The following is a 17,613-nucleotide window of genomic DNA, read 5'->3' as shown; positions in this document are numbered from 1 at the left end:
GCAAAACCAACAAATTTTGGTGTTGTTTGCTGTGATTTAATTGTCCTCGATAGATCAATTTGGTATCTCCGTCGTTAACAACGACTCAACCAGCCCTTCGGAAGAATAGAGTTATTCAATTACCCCAATAGTCATAAACCCTGAGCATGTGGTCGATATCTTGCCTACACACAGGTCACAGTTATTCATCCATGACTACCCGCCTTTTTGCGCAGTTGCAGTAGCAGACGAGATGACCACAGGGAACAAAAGCTTCCTTCCTTATTTTCCTTAAGCATATGGCACATAATTTCCCGTCTGCCATTTCACCCGGCTCGTCGTCACCACTGCCATTTTCAACAGCATCATCATCTTCATTGTCGCCCTGGTGAAACCTTTCTTGAGCTTTTCTAGCCTCCATGTGCCGTTCGACTCTCTCCTAGAACCTGCATCATTACAAACATCAAATATCCATAACAAACATGACTATAGTAAATTCCTGACGTGGAGTATCCAGATGCATTTATCTCATAACAATCAAGGACCAGTAAACCAAACCTTCAGCAATGGTGACAAATGTCACATCTGATGGCTCAAGAAAATATAATTTCACCCAATCGTTTAGTTCACCACTTTGTTCACTATGTTACAAAAGGTACCTGTAAATGGCAAGGTCTATTAAGCCAACTGACACAGTTCCAAGGGCAACAATAATCCAAGAAGAACGCTCTAGCACGTGATGACATCTCGACTTCCATCTCACCCTTGGTCAGATCAGACCTGAGTCAAGGTAAAGCGTTATAGAAATGTGGAACTGCAGTGAAAGATACCTTAACATGCATAACAAAATATGGATGCTCTCAAGTTCTGGTGATTGGCACAAGTAAGAAAGAATCTGAAAACATATATGGTTAAAAATATACTTACAAGAAAAATGGTAGCTCTGGGGATGAGGTGATCTCAACATCCTGATTACTTACTCCACATAATCCTATTGCTGTAAGCTCCTTCCCAGTAGAAGAATCTTTTCCTTGTCCAATAATGCAATCTACATAATGAAGAAGCAGATAGCTATAGAAAGAAATCATCAAGGTAGTATTGCCTAGAATATCTGTTTATGCGTACAAACACAGGAAATTACTGGATCGCCATTGCCAACAATAGTCCGAAATAGTGTGTAAGAACTTTGCTCGAATGGGATAAGTTTATGATAAACGGTTGTAAGAGGCAATACTTGCTGAAATATCCCATCTAACTTCACATGCACCATTCCCGGTGACTTCTCAGGATCCACAAGAACAAACGGAACCTTAGAAAAGGAAAAGTGTGGTCTGAGGTAAAAATGATTGTGAAAACAGCAAGTGCATCAACAATCAAGTGTAGATACCATACCCATCTAAATGATGTTATAATGTGCTCTTCCAACGATTTGAAGAAGAGAGCATGGAGATCAAAAGTTCGTCCAAAGATGCCTCTCCATTCGCCGAACAAACACTACATAAGTAAAATCGCATACAGATTAGACATATCTGCAAGGAGAGCATAATAGGTAAACAAGTGTGTGTTAGAACTTAGAAGAGCAATACAAAAGTATACTTAAAGTTTGGGCGTGCACAAGTGATACTTTCTTTCTTACTCATAGCAATGTACCATGATAAAGAAAAAAGGGGGTGTAATTAAAAAAATCACTCAAGATATATCTTGAAACCAGGAGGGTCCTAAAAGGGGCTAAAGGCATAAGCTATCAATACCAAAACGCTTGTGTGAATAACAACTAAAATGTATCCATTAGAAACTTTACATAATAGTCTAAGGCATTGGGATATTCTAGAATTTGCATCTAAATCAGCAACATGGGGAGTCGAAGCTTCATTCAGAAACAATGTTATTATACGAAGACCCAGAAGAAATTCATAACATAATTCTACTAGATGCCACTGCAAAAATACATTTTTCGATATGGGAGCAAAGCCCCGGCCTCTGCACATTGCATATAATAAAGTACAACTCCTTTTTGTTGCATTTCAGGTAATACTGACTAATACAAAGCCTTATTGATTCACTGTAATTGTTCACAAAAATAATAGTAAGGCAGTAAAGCCCAACTGTAGTAGATTACATGATACAACTTTCCTTAGAGTGAGGTCGCTGGCACTCCTGTCGATGAATGATACTGTCAACAAACATGTACCACATCGCCATTGTCTAGAGGGGAATAGGATTGACAAACAGACGCCTAATCGTGCCTTCAATGATGTTGCTGTATGTAAAAGCATCCTTGTGGTCATCGTACCAGAACATCATGCTGATTGTTATATTCGCAACTCGTTGTATCGCCGGAAGTATCTCAGGGCGCTCAAAGCGTGCTTCATTTGTGGTCTTCCATGCATCTTCCATCATAGAACCAATATTGGCAAAGGCGACATCACTTTCCACGCCATGTTCACTAATGTAACATTCCACTGAAGTGTGCACATCATATTTGTTCTTCCCTTGCTGTGAGCAACACATGGTTCATCATGGGTGTTATCGTGGTCAATGGATAGAAAATATCAGTGGTAATTTTCGAGATAAATTTTTACCTTAAATGCAGAAAGATCATTCATAAAACGTGTCACCACTGCACAAGCCCTGACAGCATCCGTGCAACCGAGTGCCCATTCAAGTGCCTCCTTTGTTGCAGTATCACCCATACCAACTAACAAGCAAACACATGCGCATGGTGCGGCGGAGCATATTGATACCTCAACGTGATCATTGAATTTGGGCTTGTGATTTTGATGAAACCATTCCGCTTCTTGCAGATGCTTACTTGAAAATATTTGAAACTACAAATGAAGAAAATCTATGAGTACTTCTAATAAAATATTTGGATAACGATATGGATGTAGGCACAAAGGCTGTGTATTTGACATATACATGATTATTTTAACCACTTCAATGTAAAATAATCAGATTACATACCCACTTGGTATGATATCTTAAGGAGCATTGCTATCAACAAAACTTTTATCTCATGTTGTTGTGTGATTCGTACAACTAACATGTTTGTGCATAGCATTGTTTTCGTGACAAGAGATATTCCAAACAGGTAAGTTTTCGAGTGGAGATACTTCTTGATACAGTTCCGTTACATAATATTTGAAGTCCTGAGTATAACTTGTGTTATGAGGAAAAAAAGGTAAAATTTTTGTGACAGATCATCATGGAAAGATATTGGAAAACTAAAGAAATAAAACATAGCACTAAGTCATATTCATCTTGGGGTTGTAAGATGAGAATGATGTACCGCTTTTATGCTATAAGGGACACGGTACTTCTCATTTGGTTTCAACTCGTCCTCAAACTCTTTGAATGTGCTTATCAACTTGAGGTAAAACTTCTGGAGGTACTCTGGAAGTAGAGAAACAGCACTCTCCTCCCACCTATATATAATTCAACCAGTTACACATTTGAGTGCAGTTATTTGAATGCATGTTTTATTCTAAAACTGAGAATACAATGAAACATGATGGGATCTCCAACCTTTGTATAGCTTCATCGAGTTGTTTACACTCCATCAAAGTAGCGTGTACATCAAAAGTGTCATCTGTCATGGCCATCATTGCAATTATCTTGGCAAAAATCATTCTTGCACGCGTATACTCTTGTTCGTAGTATGTCATGTATGACCATAAGTAGCACTCAACAATGCGGTCCCGTGAGTATGTTAGCCCCACTTCTCTAGAAATATCTTCCCACCATCTGAAATTGACTTTGTTGTTAATGTTCTATTAAAAAAATATAGCTTGTACTTCAAAAAAAAATATAGCTTGGTTCATTTACAAGAATACATATGCACTAAAAGATGTCTCAAAGTTGTTAGGCATAAATTTCAGCTCATGGGAGTAAACTTGCATTTTTCTAAACATTCTCAAACTGAACAACATGAGCTCCTTACATTTAAGAACACGGAAAATTTGCAGGCCTCAAACTCAATGTACTTTTCCAGAAAAATGCATGATTGTTCATTCAATATAAAAACACTCATACAACGTCTCACACATTAATTGAATCATAACAATCAACTACACCCTCCGTCCTGGTGTATTAGGCTCACTTCAAAAAATTGCATGTCCAAAACTCTCCTGGATTAAGCCTGGTTCCTAACATTTTATATTCAATAATCCTACACCTACGGACAAGTGCTTACGAAATAAACCTACGGATGGACGTGGCCTCTCATACAGTTGGTGATATCCGGTGTCTGTTCCTAAAAATGCTCACACTGATGGAATGATGGCTCACCACGTCGGTCCGTATGATTAATCCGTAGGAAAACTGCCCGTATGTGTAGCATGACTCATATTCAATAATCCTACACCTACGGACAAGTGCTTACGAAATAAACCTACGGATGGACGTGGCCTCTCATACAGATTGGTGATATCCGGTGTCCGTTCCTAAAAATGCTCACACCGATGGAATGATGGCTCACCACGTCGGTCCGTATGATTAATCCGTAGGAAAACTGCCCGTATGTGTAGCATGACTCATATTCAATAATCCTACACCTACGGACAAGTGCTTACGAAATAAACCTACGGATGGACGTGGCCTCTCATACAGCTTGGTGATATCCGGTGTCTGTTCCTAAAAATGCTCACACTGATGGAATGATGGCTCACCACGTCAGTCCGTATGATTAATCCGTAGGAAAACTGCCCGTATGTGTAGCATGACTCATATTCAATAATCCTACACCTACGGACAAGTGCTTACGAAATAAACCTACGGATGGACGTGGCCTCTCATACGCTTGGTGATATCCGGTGTCTGTTCCTAAAAATGCTCACACTGATGGAATGATGGCTCACCACGTCAGTCCGTATGATTAATCCGTAGGAAAACTGCCCGTATGTGTAGCATGACTCATATTCAATAATCCTACACCTACGGACAAGTGCTTACGAAATAAACCTACGGATGGACGTGGCCTCTCATACAGTTGGTGATATCCGGTGTCTGTTCCTAAAAATGCTCACACTGATGGAATGATGGCTCACCACGTCAGTCCGTATGATTAATCCGTAGGAAAACTGCCCGTATGTGTAGCATGACTCATATTCAATAATCCTACACCTACGGACAAGTGCTTACGAAATAAACCTACGGATGGACGTGGCCTCTCATACGAGCTTGGTGATATCCGGTGTCCGTTCCTAAAAATGCTCACACCGATGGAATGATGGCTCACCACGTCGGTCCGTATGATTAATCCGTAGGAAAACTGCCCGTATGTGTAGCATGACTCATATTCAATAATCCTACACCTACGGACAAGTGCTTACGAAATAAACCTACGGATGGACGTGGCCTCTCATACAGTTGGTGATATCCGGTGTCTGTTCCTAAAAATGCTCACACTGATGGAATGATGGCTCACCACGTCAGTCCGTATGATTAATCCGTAGGAAAACTGCCCGTATGTGTAGCATGACTCATATTCAATAATCCTACACCTACGGACAAGTGCTTACGAAATAAACCTACGGATGGACGTGGCCTCTCATACGAGTTGGTGATATCCGGTGTCCGTTCCTAAAAATGCTCACACCGATGGAATGATGGCTCACCACGTCGGTCCGTATGATTAATCCGTAGGAAAACTGCCCGTATGTGTAGCATGACTCATATTCAATAATCCTACACCTACGGACAAGTGCTTACGAAATAAACCTACGGATGGACGTGGCCTCTCATACAGCTTGGTGATATCCGGTGTCTCGTTCCTAAAAATGCTCACACCGATGGAATGATGGCTCACCACGTCGATCCGTATGATTAATCCGTAGGAAAACTGCCCGTATGTGTAGCATGACTCATATTCAATAATCCTACACCTACGGACAAGTGCTTACGAAATAAACCTACGGATGGACGTGGCCTCTCATACAGTTGGTGATATCCGGTGTATGTTCCTAAAAATGCTCACACTGATGGAATGGTGGCTCACCACGTCAGTCCGTATGATTAATCCGTAGGAAAACTGCCCGTATGTGTAGCATGACTCATATTCAATAATCCTACACCTACGGACAAGTGCTTACGAAATAAACCTACGGATGGACGTGGCCTCTCATACAGTTGGTGATATCCGGTGTCTGTTCCTAAAAATGCTCACACTGATGGAATGATGGCTCACCACGTCAGTCCGTATGATTAATCCGTAGGAAAACTGCCCGTATGTGTAGCATGACTCATATTCAATAATCCTACACCTACGGACAAGTGCTTACGAAATAAACCTACGGATGGACGTGGCCTCTCATACGATTGGTGATATCCGGTGTACTGTTCCTAAAAATGCTCACACCGATGGAATGATGGCTCACCACGTCGGTCCGTATGATTAATCCGTAGGAAAACTGCCCGTATGTGTAGCATGACTCATATTCAATAATCCTACACCTACGGACAAGTGCTTACGAAATAAACCTACGGATGGACGTGGCCTCTCATACGGTTGGTGATATCCGGTGTCCGTTCCTAAAAATGCTCACACCGATGGAATGATGGCTCACCACGTCAGTCCGTATGATTAATCCGTAGGAAAGCTGCCCGTATGTGTAGCATGACTCATATTCAATAATCCTACACCTACGGACAAGTGCTTACGAAATAAACCTACGGATGGACGTGGCCTCTCATACAGTTGGTGATATCCGGTGTCTGTTCCTAAAAATGCTCACACTGATGGAATGATGGCTCACCACGTCAGTCCGTATGATTAATCCGTAGGAAAACTGCCCGTATGTGTAGCATGACTCATATTCAATAATCCTACACCTACGGACAAGTGCTTACGAAATAAACCTACGGATGGACGTGGCCTCTCATACAGTTGGTGATATCCGGTGTCTGTTCCTAAAAATGCTCACACTGATGGAATGATGGCTCACCACGTCAGTCCGTATGATTAATCCGTAGGAAAACTGCCTGTATGTGTAGCATGACTCCCTACTCAGGTGTGGCCTTCCTTCACCCTAATTTCTCGCGCCGGTGAAAAAATGCTTGCATGCAGCCGTGTGAACAGTTTTGTATGCAAACAGAGTGGGCTCCTCCCTCGGTACTATCCCTATTTAGACTAGTCATAGTGGGAAGTAACATAGAGTAGTAACATGCACATGTTACTCTATGTTACTACCTTCATAGTGGTTAGTAACATCAAAGTAGTATCATATATGTCTTCATTAATTAGCTTATAGACTCATTGTATCTTGAGAAGTGTGATGTTACAGTAACTAGCTATGCTACTCCATCCTCCTCTCTCCTCATTAACTCACTGCCACATAAGCAAATTTGCTGAGTTGGACACTTAGTTACTAGTGAAGTTACTCCCACTATGAGTAGTCTTAGTCATTACAATAATGAACCTGAAGCTCATTTGAGGAAATACGGGGAGAGAAGTAGCTTTAACAGCCAATCCATGTCATCCTTGGTCGCAGAGATTTAATAGCTAATCCATGTGCTAATATTCCCTTCATTCCGGTGGGTGAGACATACGTGTATTTCTAGATTTTTAATTTGACCAACATAATACAAATAGTAGAACATAAAAATTATACCATTACAAAGTATAACATCTAAGCTTTCTAATCATATATGTTTTGTAATATATAACTTGTATTATGTTGGTCAAATTGACAACCTAGGATAGGCCTATCCCACCGGGATGGAGTGAGTATATACTTCCTCCAACCCGGTTAATAGATCCTGGGTGGTTCCTAGATTGTAAGTTTGACCATCATAATAAAAGGTATATGTTACAAAATACCATATGTTATAAGAAATTTTAGATGTTCTAATTTCTAATGATATAATTTTATGTTGTAGAGAGTGAATTCAGTACACACATGGGTAGCTGCGCATGCGTCCATTACCGTTTGATCTGCGCGGAGATTTGGACTAAATTGGCTTGTGCTTTGACCGTGTCCGACGCTGTCCACAGTAAGCCCAAGTAGCTAATGTTCTAATCCCCACTGACGCGCTTGAACGCTCAACAAACCTCCACTCAAGGTCGCGGACGCGCCGCTCATCGCGTCGCATAGGAGCTTGGGCTGGCGTCCAAATCGAGTCAACGGGGATCCGGGGCGGCCATGGCGATCCAAATCTTCTCTCCTCCCGGCCGGACTCGGGAGGGATTTCCGCCGTCGGCGCTAGATTTCTGGAGTGCGTCTGCGAAACACCTGCCCTTGAACATCGCGGCCGTCGCAAGATCACCGGAGCTCGTACGCCATGTCCTCCCCCTCGAGCTCCACCTCGCGCCGTCGGGTACCCCACCTCCACCAGGCGCCGCCGCAGCACCCTCCACCTCCATACCTCCCTCCTGCAGCGCCTTCTCCAAACCCCCTCCCATGTTGCCGATGCGGCCCACACGCCCGTGTCGGGGACGGCGATGGCCAACGGCGGGTTCGTCAGGGCGCCGCGGAGGCCACCAATCACTCCAAGCCGTCTGCCGTGTACAAGGCCAGGGAATCGATTGGTGGAGGACCATGGAGCCACAGACGAGGCGCGGCGGTGGACGGCGTCCGCGTCGGGATCTTGGGCGTCCGCCATTACCGCCTCTTGAGCTCCTGCAGCCTCGAGATTTTGGCCACAATAGCTGGAGCCCGTTGACTCGATTTGAGAGATGGATCTGGGGCGGCAGGGAAGATGGTGTTGGGGAGGAGGCGAGGTCGGGCTGCTTCCATGCGCGTGCGGGATGGGGTTGGGGATATCCGGTATAACCACTAATTAAGCTGACACAGTAATAGGCATTAAGCTGCTATAGTAATAGGCGGGATGGAGTAATAGGGTTTGACCAAATGGACAGGTGTCATACGAGGAAGGGGTGCGTAGCTATACCGGGTTTCATCCGTTATGTTGTATAATTTATGTTATGTTCATCAATTTGACGATCTAGGGATGCACGTAGGTCCTATAAACCGGAATGGAAGGAGCATCGTGCGAAGTAGGGCTCCCTTTTTAATGGAAAATATTGCGAAATGGCTAGTTGGGGATCAATTAAGAAGAACCATTGATTTTCCAAAAACATAATAATTTCTAGTTTCCTACAACCTCCATCCACAAATAAGTACTCCCCCGTTTTCTTTTATTCTACATTCTGCAATTTTAAGACCAATTAGTATGTTATTTAGTAGTACTGGTTTGATATGTGAACAACCAATTCAAGCTACATTATAGTTAATGACATGCAATAGGGAGAGGAAGACTTCTTCATCTTTTGTGTTGTTGTTGATTACAAAGCTAAAATGTAGACTAATTCAGAATAATTTTTAGGTCTAGAATGTAGACTATTTCAGAATGGAGGGAGGAGTATACTGCTAAGTCAATTATTTTAACTTTTGACCAAATTTATGGGAAATACTAACAACATTTATGACACCAATTTAGTATCAATAAGTTACTTTTATATGTAGTTTCATATTATACCAATTTGATGTCATATATGTTGCTTCATTTTTTTAGTAAAATTTGTCAAAGTTGTTTTTTTACTTACTCCCTCCGTCCCGGTTTACAGGGATTACGCGTATCCCAAGATCATCAATTTAACTAATATAACATAAGAATTATAATATAACAATTATACCATTAAAAAGTACATCATCTAAACTTTCTAGTGATATATGTTTTGTGGTATATATCTTGTGTTACGGTGGTTAAATTAGTGACCTAGAAATACGTGCATGAGCTGTAAACCAGGACGGAGGTTGTAGCTTAGCGTTCTAGCTTTTTAAAAAATTTCCAATTTACTTAGCGTTTGCACCTTGACTTCCCAATATGCCCCCACGCTGGTCCTGCCATGCATTAAAGCCAGTACACGAATCGCTCAGCTCCCTTCCTTGTTTCCTCCCACACATTCGTCTCCCCTTCCACACTTAATGATAGTTGGCATGCATGTAGTGTGAACATGATTTATGCATGGCCGCATGCATGAGCTGCTCCGTATTTCCTCTCTCTTAACTCACATAGCATGTGAAAAGGAACCGGTTTCTCTTCCTGTGTTGTGTATAAAAGGCACCAAGCTCTTCGGTGAGTATTCCCCATCTTCATATTCTCGGAGAGCATGGGTAGTCAGGCCGTGATCATCAAGGGTGAGGAGACCATGGAGGTGGAGGTTGCGCCTATGGAGAACAAGGTGGACGAGGCTCCCATGGAGAACAAGGTCGAGGAGGCTCCCATGGAGAACAAGGTCGAGGAGGCTTTCATGGAGAACAAGGTGGAAGATCTGGTGCTTAGTTCAACTTGTGAGGTATGCATATGCCCCTCGGTGTGCAATAGGTGTGGTGTCCGTGGTGACTCCGCAATTTTCCAATGCCTTGGATGCAAGCGGGCAGTTCCTCAAGACTTGCGTCGTTGCGAGTTGTGCGCGAACGTGATTGTTCCAATGAAATATTGGTGCAAAGATTGCTCCACTACCGTCGCAATGGGAAAAGATGGCTACTGTTTTATTTGCGGTCGTAACTCATCCGAAGTTGAAGAAGACGAAGATAATGAGGAGTTTGTTCTGGACACCATGGAGAACTAGTTCATCTATCTATCAATCTCTATAAAGTTTGAGCAAGTTTGTATGCAAGTTTCTATGTAAGTTTCTATGTATGCGAAATATTTAATGGAATCTCATGTGATTTTGGTCATGAAATCTGATGTGAGTAGTTCAAACAAGAGAGTATTCATGATTTGAAATTTAGATAAATATTGTTCAAAGTTTAAACACCGATTACAACAATTCCAGAACGAACTAAACATTAAGTAGAAAGTCTCTCGCCGCGTCCACAATCATCTTATCACACTGTAACCTAATCGGCAAGATCCCTAGTCTTTGCAACGCTAGCTTCCTCATGTGAGGCACCTTGTAGTGGTTGCTTCCTTTTAACCTCAAAATCTCCCGCATGCAACTTTGTAGAGTGAGGAAGATCCTGTTGGTTCTCTCTGTGGGGTATTGCTCATATGCCTGGAACACCTTAAGAACAATTTCATCAAGCGATCCAGGAAACAACTTGTGAAACAACGACTGTAATGCAGCAAAGAAACCCAAGTCTAGGATATTAAGATCAGGCGAGTTTGGAGGCTGACAAATCAAACGAATATCCCAACCATCTGCCTGGGCCGCGGCACAGAAAATAGGATCATCTACTGGAATGTGTGTTCTAGCATTATCTTGCTGTATGTAAATTGTCTGACCACGTTCTGACGCTGGCCATTTCTCTTTTATAGCAGGAAGAACCTTGTTCACTAACCAGTCTCTACTGACATCCCTAGTGACCGACGTGATCACCTTTGTCACCATTGTCCCCTTCAAACGGTTAGGACTATCCTTTTTAGCCGCCTCTTCAAACGTGAATGGCCATATGCCAATTTTACCGTCAAATGTCTCGGTACCATCAACGTCATACCGAGGCCTCGCCACAGCGGCGATGAACATTACCTTCTCTATGTAATTCTTGTTCTTGGTGACTCTTTCCGGTTCTTCCTCGTCAAGGGCTAGGTAGAAGTTCTGGCTCTTCCTAGTGCGAAAGAAAAACTTTTCATCGACATGTACAATGCGATACATCCCTGAGAAAGTTGGCTCGTCTGGTAAGCTCGTAGGATCAAAACTATCAAAGCACCATTGAACTCTGCGTATCTGATTCGCATCAGTAAGCGTAGACTTGATAGCATTAGTGTGCTTTCTCAGCTTGCCCTCCTTCAATCGTCTCCAAAGGGTAGTCCTCGACATGTTCAACCTACTGGCCACATCTCCGAGTGTAGTTCGGAACCTAGGCTCTATCTGTTTGAGTGATTCGGAGTCCAAATCTATCCTCTTACGCCCACAGTTTTTTGGCTTCCTGCTCAATATTCCCTCCACACCTCCCTTCTCCTTTGCATTCTTCCAAACATTTTGCACGGTCCTTAGGGGACATTTGGTTATCTCGGCTACTTCCTTGGTGACATTTTTACCAAGACGTCCATCAACAGACCTCTCCAACAGCATGCAATATATGGCAATCTTTTGTTCGTCTCTCCATTGTGTCCTCTTAATGGTTCGTCTATTGCCATTGCCACCACTTCCTCCTTCACCTCCCTCATTCTCCTCAACATTACCACCTGCATGCATACGAAGAATAGATGAGTTTGGTTGGTCATGCAGAAACAACGCCTGGTCATGCAGAAACAACTAACCATCACCATGTGCATGCTCGTCATCGATGTCATGGTCGCTGGAGATGTTCAAGTCCAACTCTCCACTGCCTCGTCCGGCAAGTCCAACATGCCCACGCCCGTGCCCAGCCCGGTTCGGTTCTCCGTTCGGCACCTCGCCGCTCACAGCATTCCACTTAGTAATCCACACGTGTGCACGGCCGCGTCCTGCGAGGCCCAGCCTCCCTCGTCCCCGACCTCGTCTCGCTCCTCCGTGGCCCCCGTCACCTTGCCAAGCTTCGCCTACGCCGGGAACACCATCACCAGTTCTTGCTCCTTGCCCTGCTACGCCTTCGCCGGGAACGCCATGGCCAGCTCCGCCTCGGCCGGCTGCACCTCGAAAGGAAAAACCAGCGCGGCGTCCCGTGAGTCCAAGGGTGCGCCCGTGCCCGCGGCCGCCGTCACCTCGCCCAGCTTCACCTCCGTCGGGAACGCCATCAGCAGATGGTCCAGCTGCTCGTCCTCGACCAGCTGCGCCTCGGCCGGCATGAAAGGCGCCGCGTCCCCTGAGTCCAAGCCCGCGTCCGACACCACTGCTCCCCACCGATGCGTCCGCATCCACATGGCCGGCGGCGTTGCTTGCCTCCTCATGGCCGGCGGCGTTGCCACTGGCCTGCTCGTTGCTTGCCTCTGAAATTACGAAGGTGCTTCAGCTTCAGTTCATTGATTCCAGGAACGAACACACAACTAAAACGTAAATCACGAGAGTATAACTTGAGCTTACCATCATCGTTCTCTTCAAAGACATAGACGTAGTTGAGTCCGAACACGTCACCGCTGAACTCTTCATCGATCTCGTCCCAATTGATCGGTTCATTCAGGTCGATCTGCTCATTGCTGTCCATGGCGTGCAATCACGAGAGGAGAGAGGAGAGATAGATGAAGGAATGACTCCATTGTTTCACCTACCGGGTGTTTTATAGTGGTGCTCTGAAACTGCGTTAAAAATTTGGACGACAAACTGCCGCTCACATTTCAGAATTTCACTGCGAAAAACTGGCGCTAATTTTCGTTTAGCGCTGAGTTTAGTGGTTTCAAAGGGACAGAAATGGCGCGCAGTAGAAGAAAAAGACTGAAAGCTGCGCGCGCTCACGAAGCTGAGAGAGGAGTGTGGCCATGCATGCATTCATTTGGATAGGAACCGAGGCGACGAGGACGTATCCATGCCTGGTGGGCTGTGCATGCATGTATTTATGGTAATCATGGAAGTGGGACTGTAGCTGAGGGCAAATTAGTCCATCAAAGTACTAAAATAGTTCTACCGTCGCTTGTCTTGGTATGTGTAATTTAGCTAGAACGCTAAGTAAAACGAAACGGAGGGAGTAGAAGAGCTATAAGTGCAGTTATTATTTTAGGATAGATGCAGTACTTTATTGGTTGACCTTAGATAGGCTAGGTATTTTGCACTCTCATGATCTGAAATGCTAAGGATATCCACACAGTCTTTGAGATGGTAATATGACCATCCATTTCTTTGCAAACATGTTGTATTACACATATAATTAAGCACTATATAATAGATTAAGGCTAAATTTTAGTATAATAAAAATTATATTTTTTGAAGGTAATAATTTATATAATACATGATCAAATACTAAATTTTGGCCAGTAAGCTTTCGATAAATGACATACTTTTCAAATCAGAGGTAGTATTTCTTATGGGTTTAATTCGTTAGATTTTCGTTTGGACAAATAAAACTGAAATTTAAAATATTTTAAATGATTCAATTGGAAATAAAATATTTTATTGATTCTTCTCAATGTATCTAGATGGTAAAATCACGAAATAGGCTACATGATTTGGTCATGGTTAGAGCCTTTTATCTTTGTTGGTCACTGTGGCTTAGTAATAGCGATGTTGTTTTCAATAAACGAATATTAACTTTACTAGCGTTTATATACAAACATGTGATCAATTCTTCAGCACCATGAGGACTGAAATATGATGATGGCAGCTGGAACGGGTTGTACTTATTTTTCAACATGGGTGGAGTCGTGGAGACCTAGTCTCGTATGTTTGTTTCTTAAACTTTCAGTGACACTAGGGAGTGTTTTCCTTCATTTTTATCACATCCGACACGATTTAGTATCCTAATATTTAGAAGTTCATATTTTGACACTATTTTATGCCAAAGATGTATGTTACCTGGAGAGATCCTTGAGCTCCTTTAAATGGAGGCTTTGCAACAGGTTAAAATCAAGTTTAGCTAATTCTAGAATAGATGGATCGTGCATCGGATCGTCTTTGTACTCTGGAATATAATGCAACACTTCTACTCTCTTCACTGTCCTTGGCAGTGGTAAGTGAAGAGCACGCTTGACTTGCTCAGCCAATGGGGAATCAAGGTCACTTTTCATAGACTCAAGATGTTTCCTTGTGAAAACGATACTTTCTTCAAGTTCTATCTCTCCATGAGTTAATAGATGTGCTGCATTGTATAAACTTAATAGTCCCCTGGGATCATTAGTTATGTCAACCTTGAACGCCCCATCTTCATTTTTAAACTTGTTGAATACATCTGCAAGATATACATGATACATCTGATGAGCAGTGAGCATATTATTAGCTAGTTTTTGGTAATTCTGGGATCATATTTGTTGTCTTTTAAGCGAGTAACACACTAGTATTCTAAGCAAAGTTGCTTTTATGTGTTATTTGTTTTAATGATCTTTCCTAATTAGTACTAGTAGGTGGAGGTGCATGATACCTAGCATCATATAAAAAAATTATGTCTAAGAGCAATCAATATGTAGGTAAAACTAGAAGCTTAATTGTAGATAATATCATATACACAATGTTAGAGCGTTTCTTCTTCGTACATACCTGGAGATACCCAGAATCCGTGTTGCCTCAGTAAGCGGAATCGAAGAGCAACATCATGAAGGCTAGAGCTATTGAATTCAGAAGAATGGGTGCTTCTTAATGTGGAGACAATTTGTTCATTGAAATGATGATCTATACTCAGATGTTGGAGAGTGTCCACAAGTTTCAGTTTCTCAACTATATTATTGCAAGCCTCAAGTACCCCAACCACTTTCTCCTTCAATTGATTAGACCTGTTTTCCATGCATTCCTCGGACATCTACTTGATCCATACCAAAAATACATATAAGTTAGGCAGAGTAAATTAAAATATTTTGTATGAACAAAGTTTATTTAGCTGCGTGATAGGTGGAGAAATTGCAGTGTTTGCTCACAGTATGTTTGTTGATTAAAGTTGCAGGTATCAATTGTTACTAATGTTGGTACAAATTGCTGAGCTATTTAGAGAACATGCAAATGTATCATGCTATGTTCAAACGTAAATAGGAAAGTTTCTTCTACTAGATTCCCAGTATAGGCATCATTAATTAGTATTCCTGATAAATATGTACTTTCTTTTCTAGTGTGTGCTTTGCAGACGTGCTTAAATTTCACCTTCGAAGTTACATATTAATGACTACGGCTCCCCTATATTATGTAATTTATAGATGATAGTTGCCGATTTGAAAAATAAATGAATAAATGGTTTGTTTGTTTGTCTCCTCACTAGAATTGTATTACAATTATTTACTTATTATGGATGTGGTTTTTTTATTATACAGCGCGGAATTTCTACCATGGGAAACACGTAAGCCGGTCTCCTCACTAGAATAGCCTGGGGAGCTCGGGAAGTAAGTCGGTTTCCGTTTTGTGGGCGGTGGTAGGGGGCCTCGAGGATGCGGGCGGTGGTCGAGGGAATAAGGGATGGAGGGCACGCAGGGGCGGATCTAGCATCCCTCCTGCCCGGGCAGTCGCCCAGGCTTGGCGGCGGCGCGCTCGCTTGCGTTTCTTACTTTCTATAGCAGTTTTGTTCGAAAAAAGGCATTTTTAGCATGTTTGCCCGGGCTTTGTAAATGTTCTGGGTCCGCCACTGAGGGCGCGGGCTAAAGGGGAGCCGCCCATGTGGACGCCGATGGAGGAGAACCACACCGGGAAAGGTGTGGAGCCGCACCTGCAGTGGGGAACCATGCCGGTGGAGGGAGGAAGATGGGCCTTTTTTGTGTCAGGCTGGTCTAGCAGTGCGGTGGGCAGATACTTTGACCGGGTCGCCGGGTCAGGTAGGTGGTTTCGTTTGTTGTTTCCGCGCAGCTCCTAATAAAGAAAAGCAACGCTGTCACCGTCCACTCTCCTCTGGAAGTTGATCAGTGGTGCAAAATGCTCTAAAGGCCAATCCAAATGCTGGGTTTGGGTGCATAGCTACCATGACTATTTTGATTTTATTATATAGATCACATAACAATGTTGATCGAAGCTTCGTATTAACAAATGTTGACCTTCTGGACCGACAACTATGCAAGGATTGGTGGATGAAGCTTGTATGACATACGAGTCATACTAGGCGCGCGGGGCATTGGCACTTTTGGCACTTTGATCTTCTGAAACATTGGAATGAGCATAATGTTGGGTTTTCCGTCACATATGGGCTGACCTACCGTCCCTGTTAACCGGCCTTTACCGGGCTTCTCAGTGCGGCTCGTGCGTCATATGATTGATCAAACATCGGAAGATATGCGGTTGTGCCCAGGCTGGCTCGTCAGTGGCACTTCATGGGCCTCCAATCCTCCAGGAAGGCAGGTAGTCCATCAGCAGCAATGCAGGCAAACCAGCAGCCGGTCGGTCGATCAATACCAGATCGATTCCCATTCTATGCAGAATCGGATAGGACATGTAGGCAGCATAGGTACTTTCCAGATAAAATTTACTTCAATTTTGACGCTAACAGCTCAATTTTAGTACGTATTGTATTTGGTGATATGTTTGTAAATAGTTGAACTGAGCTTGAAGCCTCTTTTGGGTCAATCGCCACAGGTTTGGTAGTGTCCATGCAGTTATGTTTAATTAAAGATGCTTATATTTATTGACATGTATCTTGAAAACAAAATAGCTGTGTTACCGGTTTGTCCGGGCTTCGAAAAATTCCTAGATCCGCCACTGTCGAGACACCACTCTTATCGGTTCTCTTACGGATTAAGAAAGAGGCACCGTTTCAAAGAAGGACGGGAGCGAACCGTTTGAGTCTTTTTATGCTGGGAGGTTGATCCTACTCTCTCCATTCCAATACTTAAGGCGTAAAAATGTGGGCACGACGATTGTGTTTCGGTGCAAGGGGAGGCAGTGGGAGGACCGACAAACATTGTATACCTACGTCTCACAATGCTTGGCTTTCCTTGGAAGTGAACGAGAAACATACTACCGCAGATTGAAATGTGATCAATCTTCTACCGAGCATACCTGTAATGTTTCTGGACTGTGGTGGATGAAGAAGTCACCCCATATCGTGGGATGAAACATAGGCGCCAGCGGCACATCCAGAGCGGTGAAAACCTGGGAGAACGCCATGACAACGTATATATGTACCGGTGATCAATTGTTTTGTATAGTAGTGTGTA

At 43.2% G+C, this 17,613-nt stretch overlaps 1 protein-coding gene and 1 pseudogene across 1 annotated transcript; both read right to left on the bottom strand.

The window, feature by feature from the left end:
- Nucleotides 1-115: 115 nt before the first annotated feature.
- LOC124694815 lies at nt 116-2,181 on the bottom strand (annotated as a pseudogene).
- On the bottom strand, nt 1,972-17,613 carry LOC124701588 (tau-cadinol synthase-like). Its single transcript, XM_047233679.1, has 7 exons — nt 17,456-17,613; nt 15,026-15,284; nt 14,348-14,720; nt 3,505-3,723; nt 3,269-3,404; nt 2,562-2,807; nt 1,972-2,475 (listed from the first exon to the last, which is right to left on the bottom strand). The coding sequence occupies exons 1-7, from the start codon at nt 17,561-17,563 to the stop codon at nt 2,185-2,187; spliced, it is 1,632 nt and encodes a 543-aa protein (XP_047089635.1). The 5' UTR covers nt 17,564-17,613; the 3' UTR covers nt 1,972-2,184.

The sequence above is a fragment of the Lolium rigidum genome, chromosome 3 (assembly GCF_022539505.1).
Source record: "Lolium rigidum isolate FL_2022 chromosome 3, APGP_CSIRO_Lrig_0.1, whole genome shotgun sequence".
In the NCBI taxonomy this organism is placed as follows: domain Eukaryota; kingdom Viridiplantae; phylum Streptophyta; class Magnoliopsida; order Poales; family Poaceae; genus Lolium; species Lolium rigidum.
The sequence above is the reverse complement of the archived record's forward strand: the minus strand, read 5'-3'. Positions and strand labels throughout refer to the sequence as shown.

Bases quoted from the DNA above. Each gene is read 5' to 3' on its own strand.
- LOC124701588 (XM_047233679.1), bottom strand. From the start codon at position 17,563: ATGGCGTTCTCCCAGGTTTTCACCGCTCTGGATGTGCCGCTGGCGCCT. The intron at 15,285-17,455 runs GTATGCTCGGTA...TGGATCAAGTAG, and splicing joins ACAGTCCAGAAACATTACAG to ATGTCCGAGGAATGCATGGA. The intron at 3,405-3,504 runs GTTGGAGATCCC...AATTATATATAG, and splicing joins CTCGATGAAGCTATACAAAG to GTGGGAGGAGAGTGCTGTTT.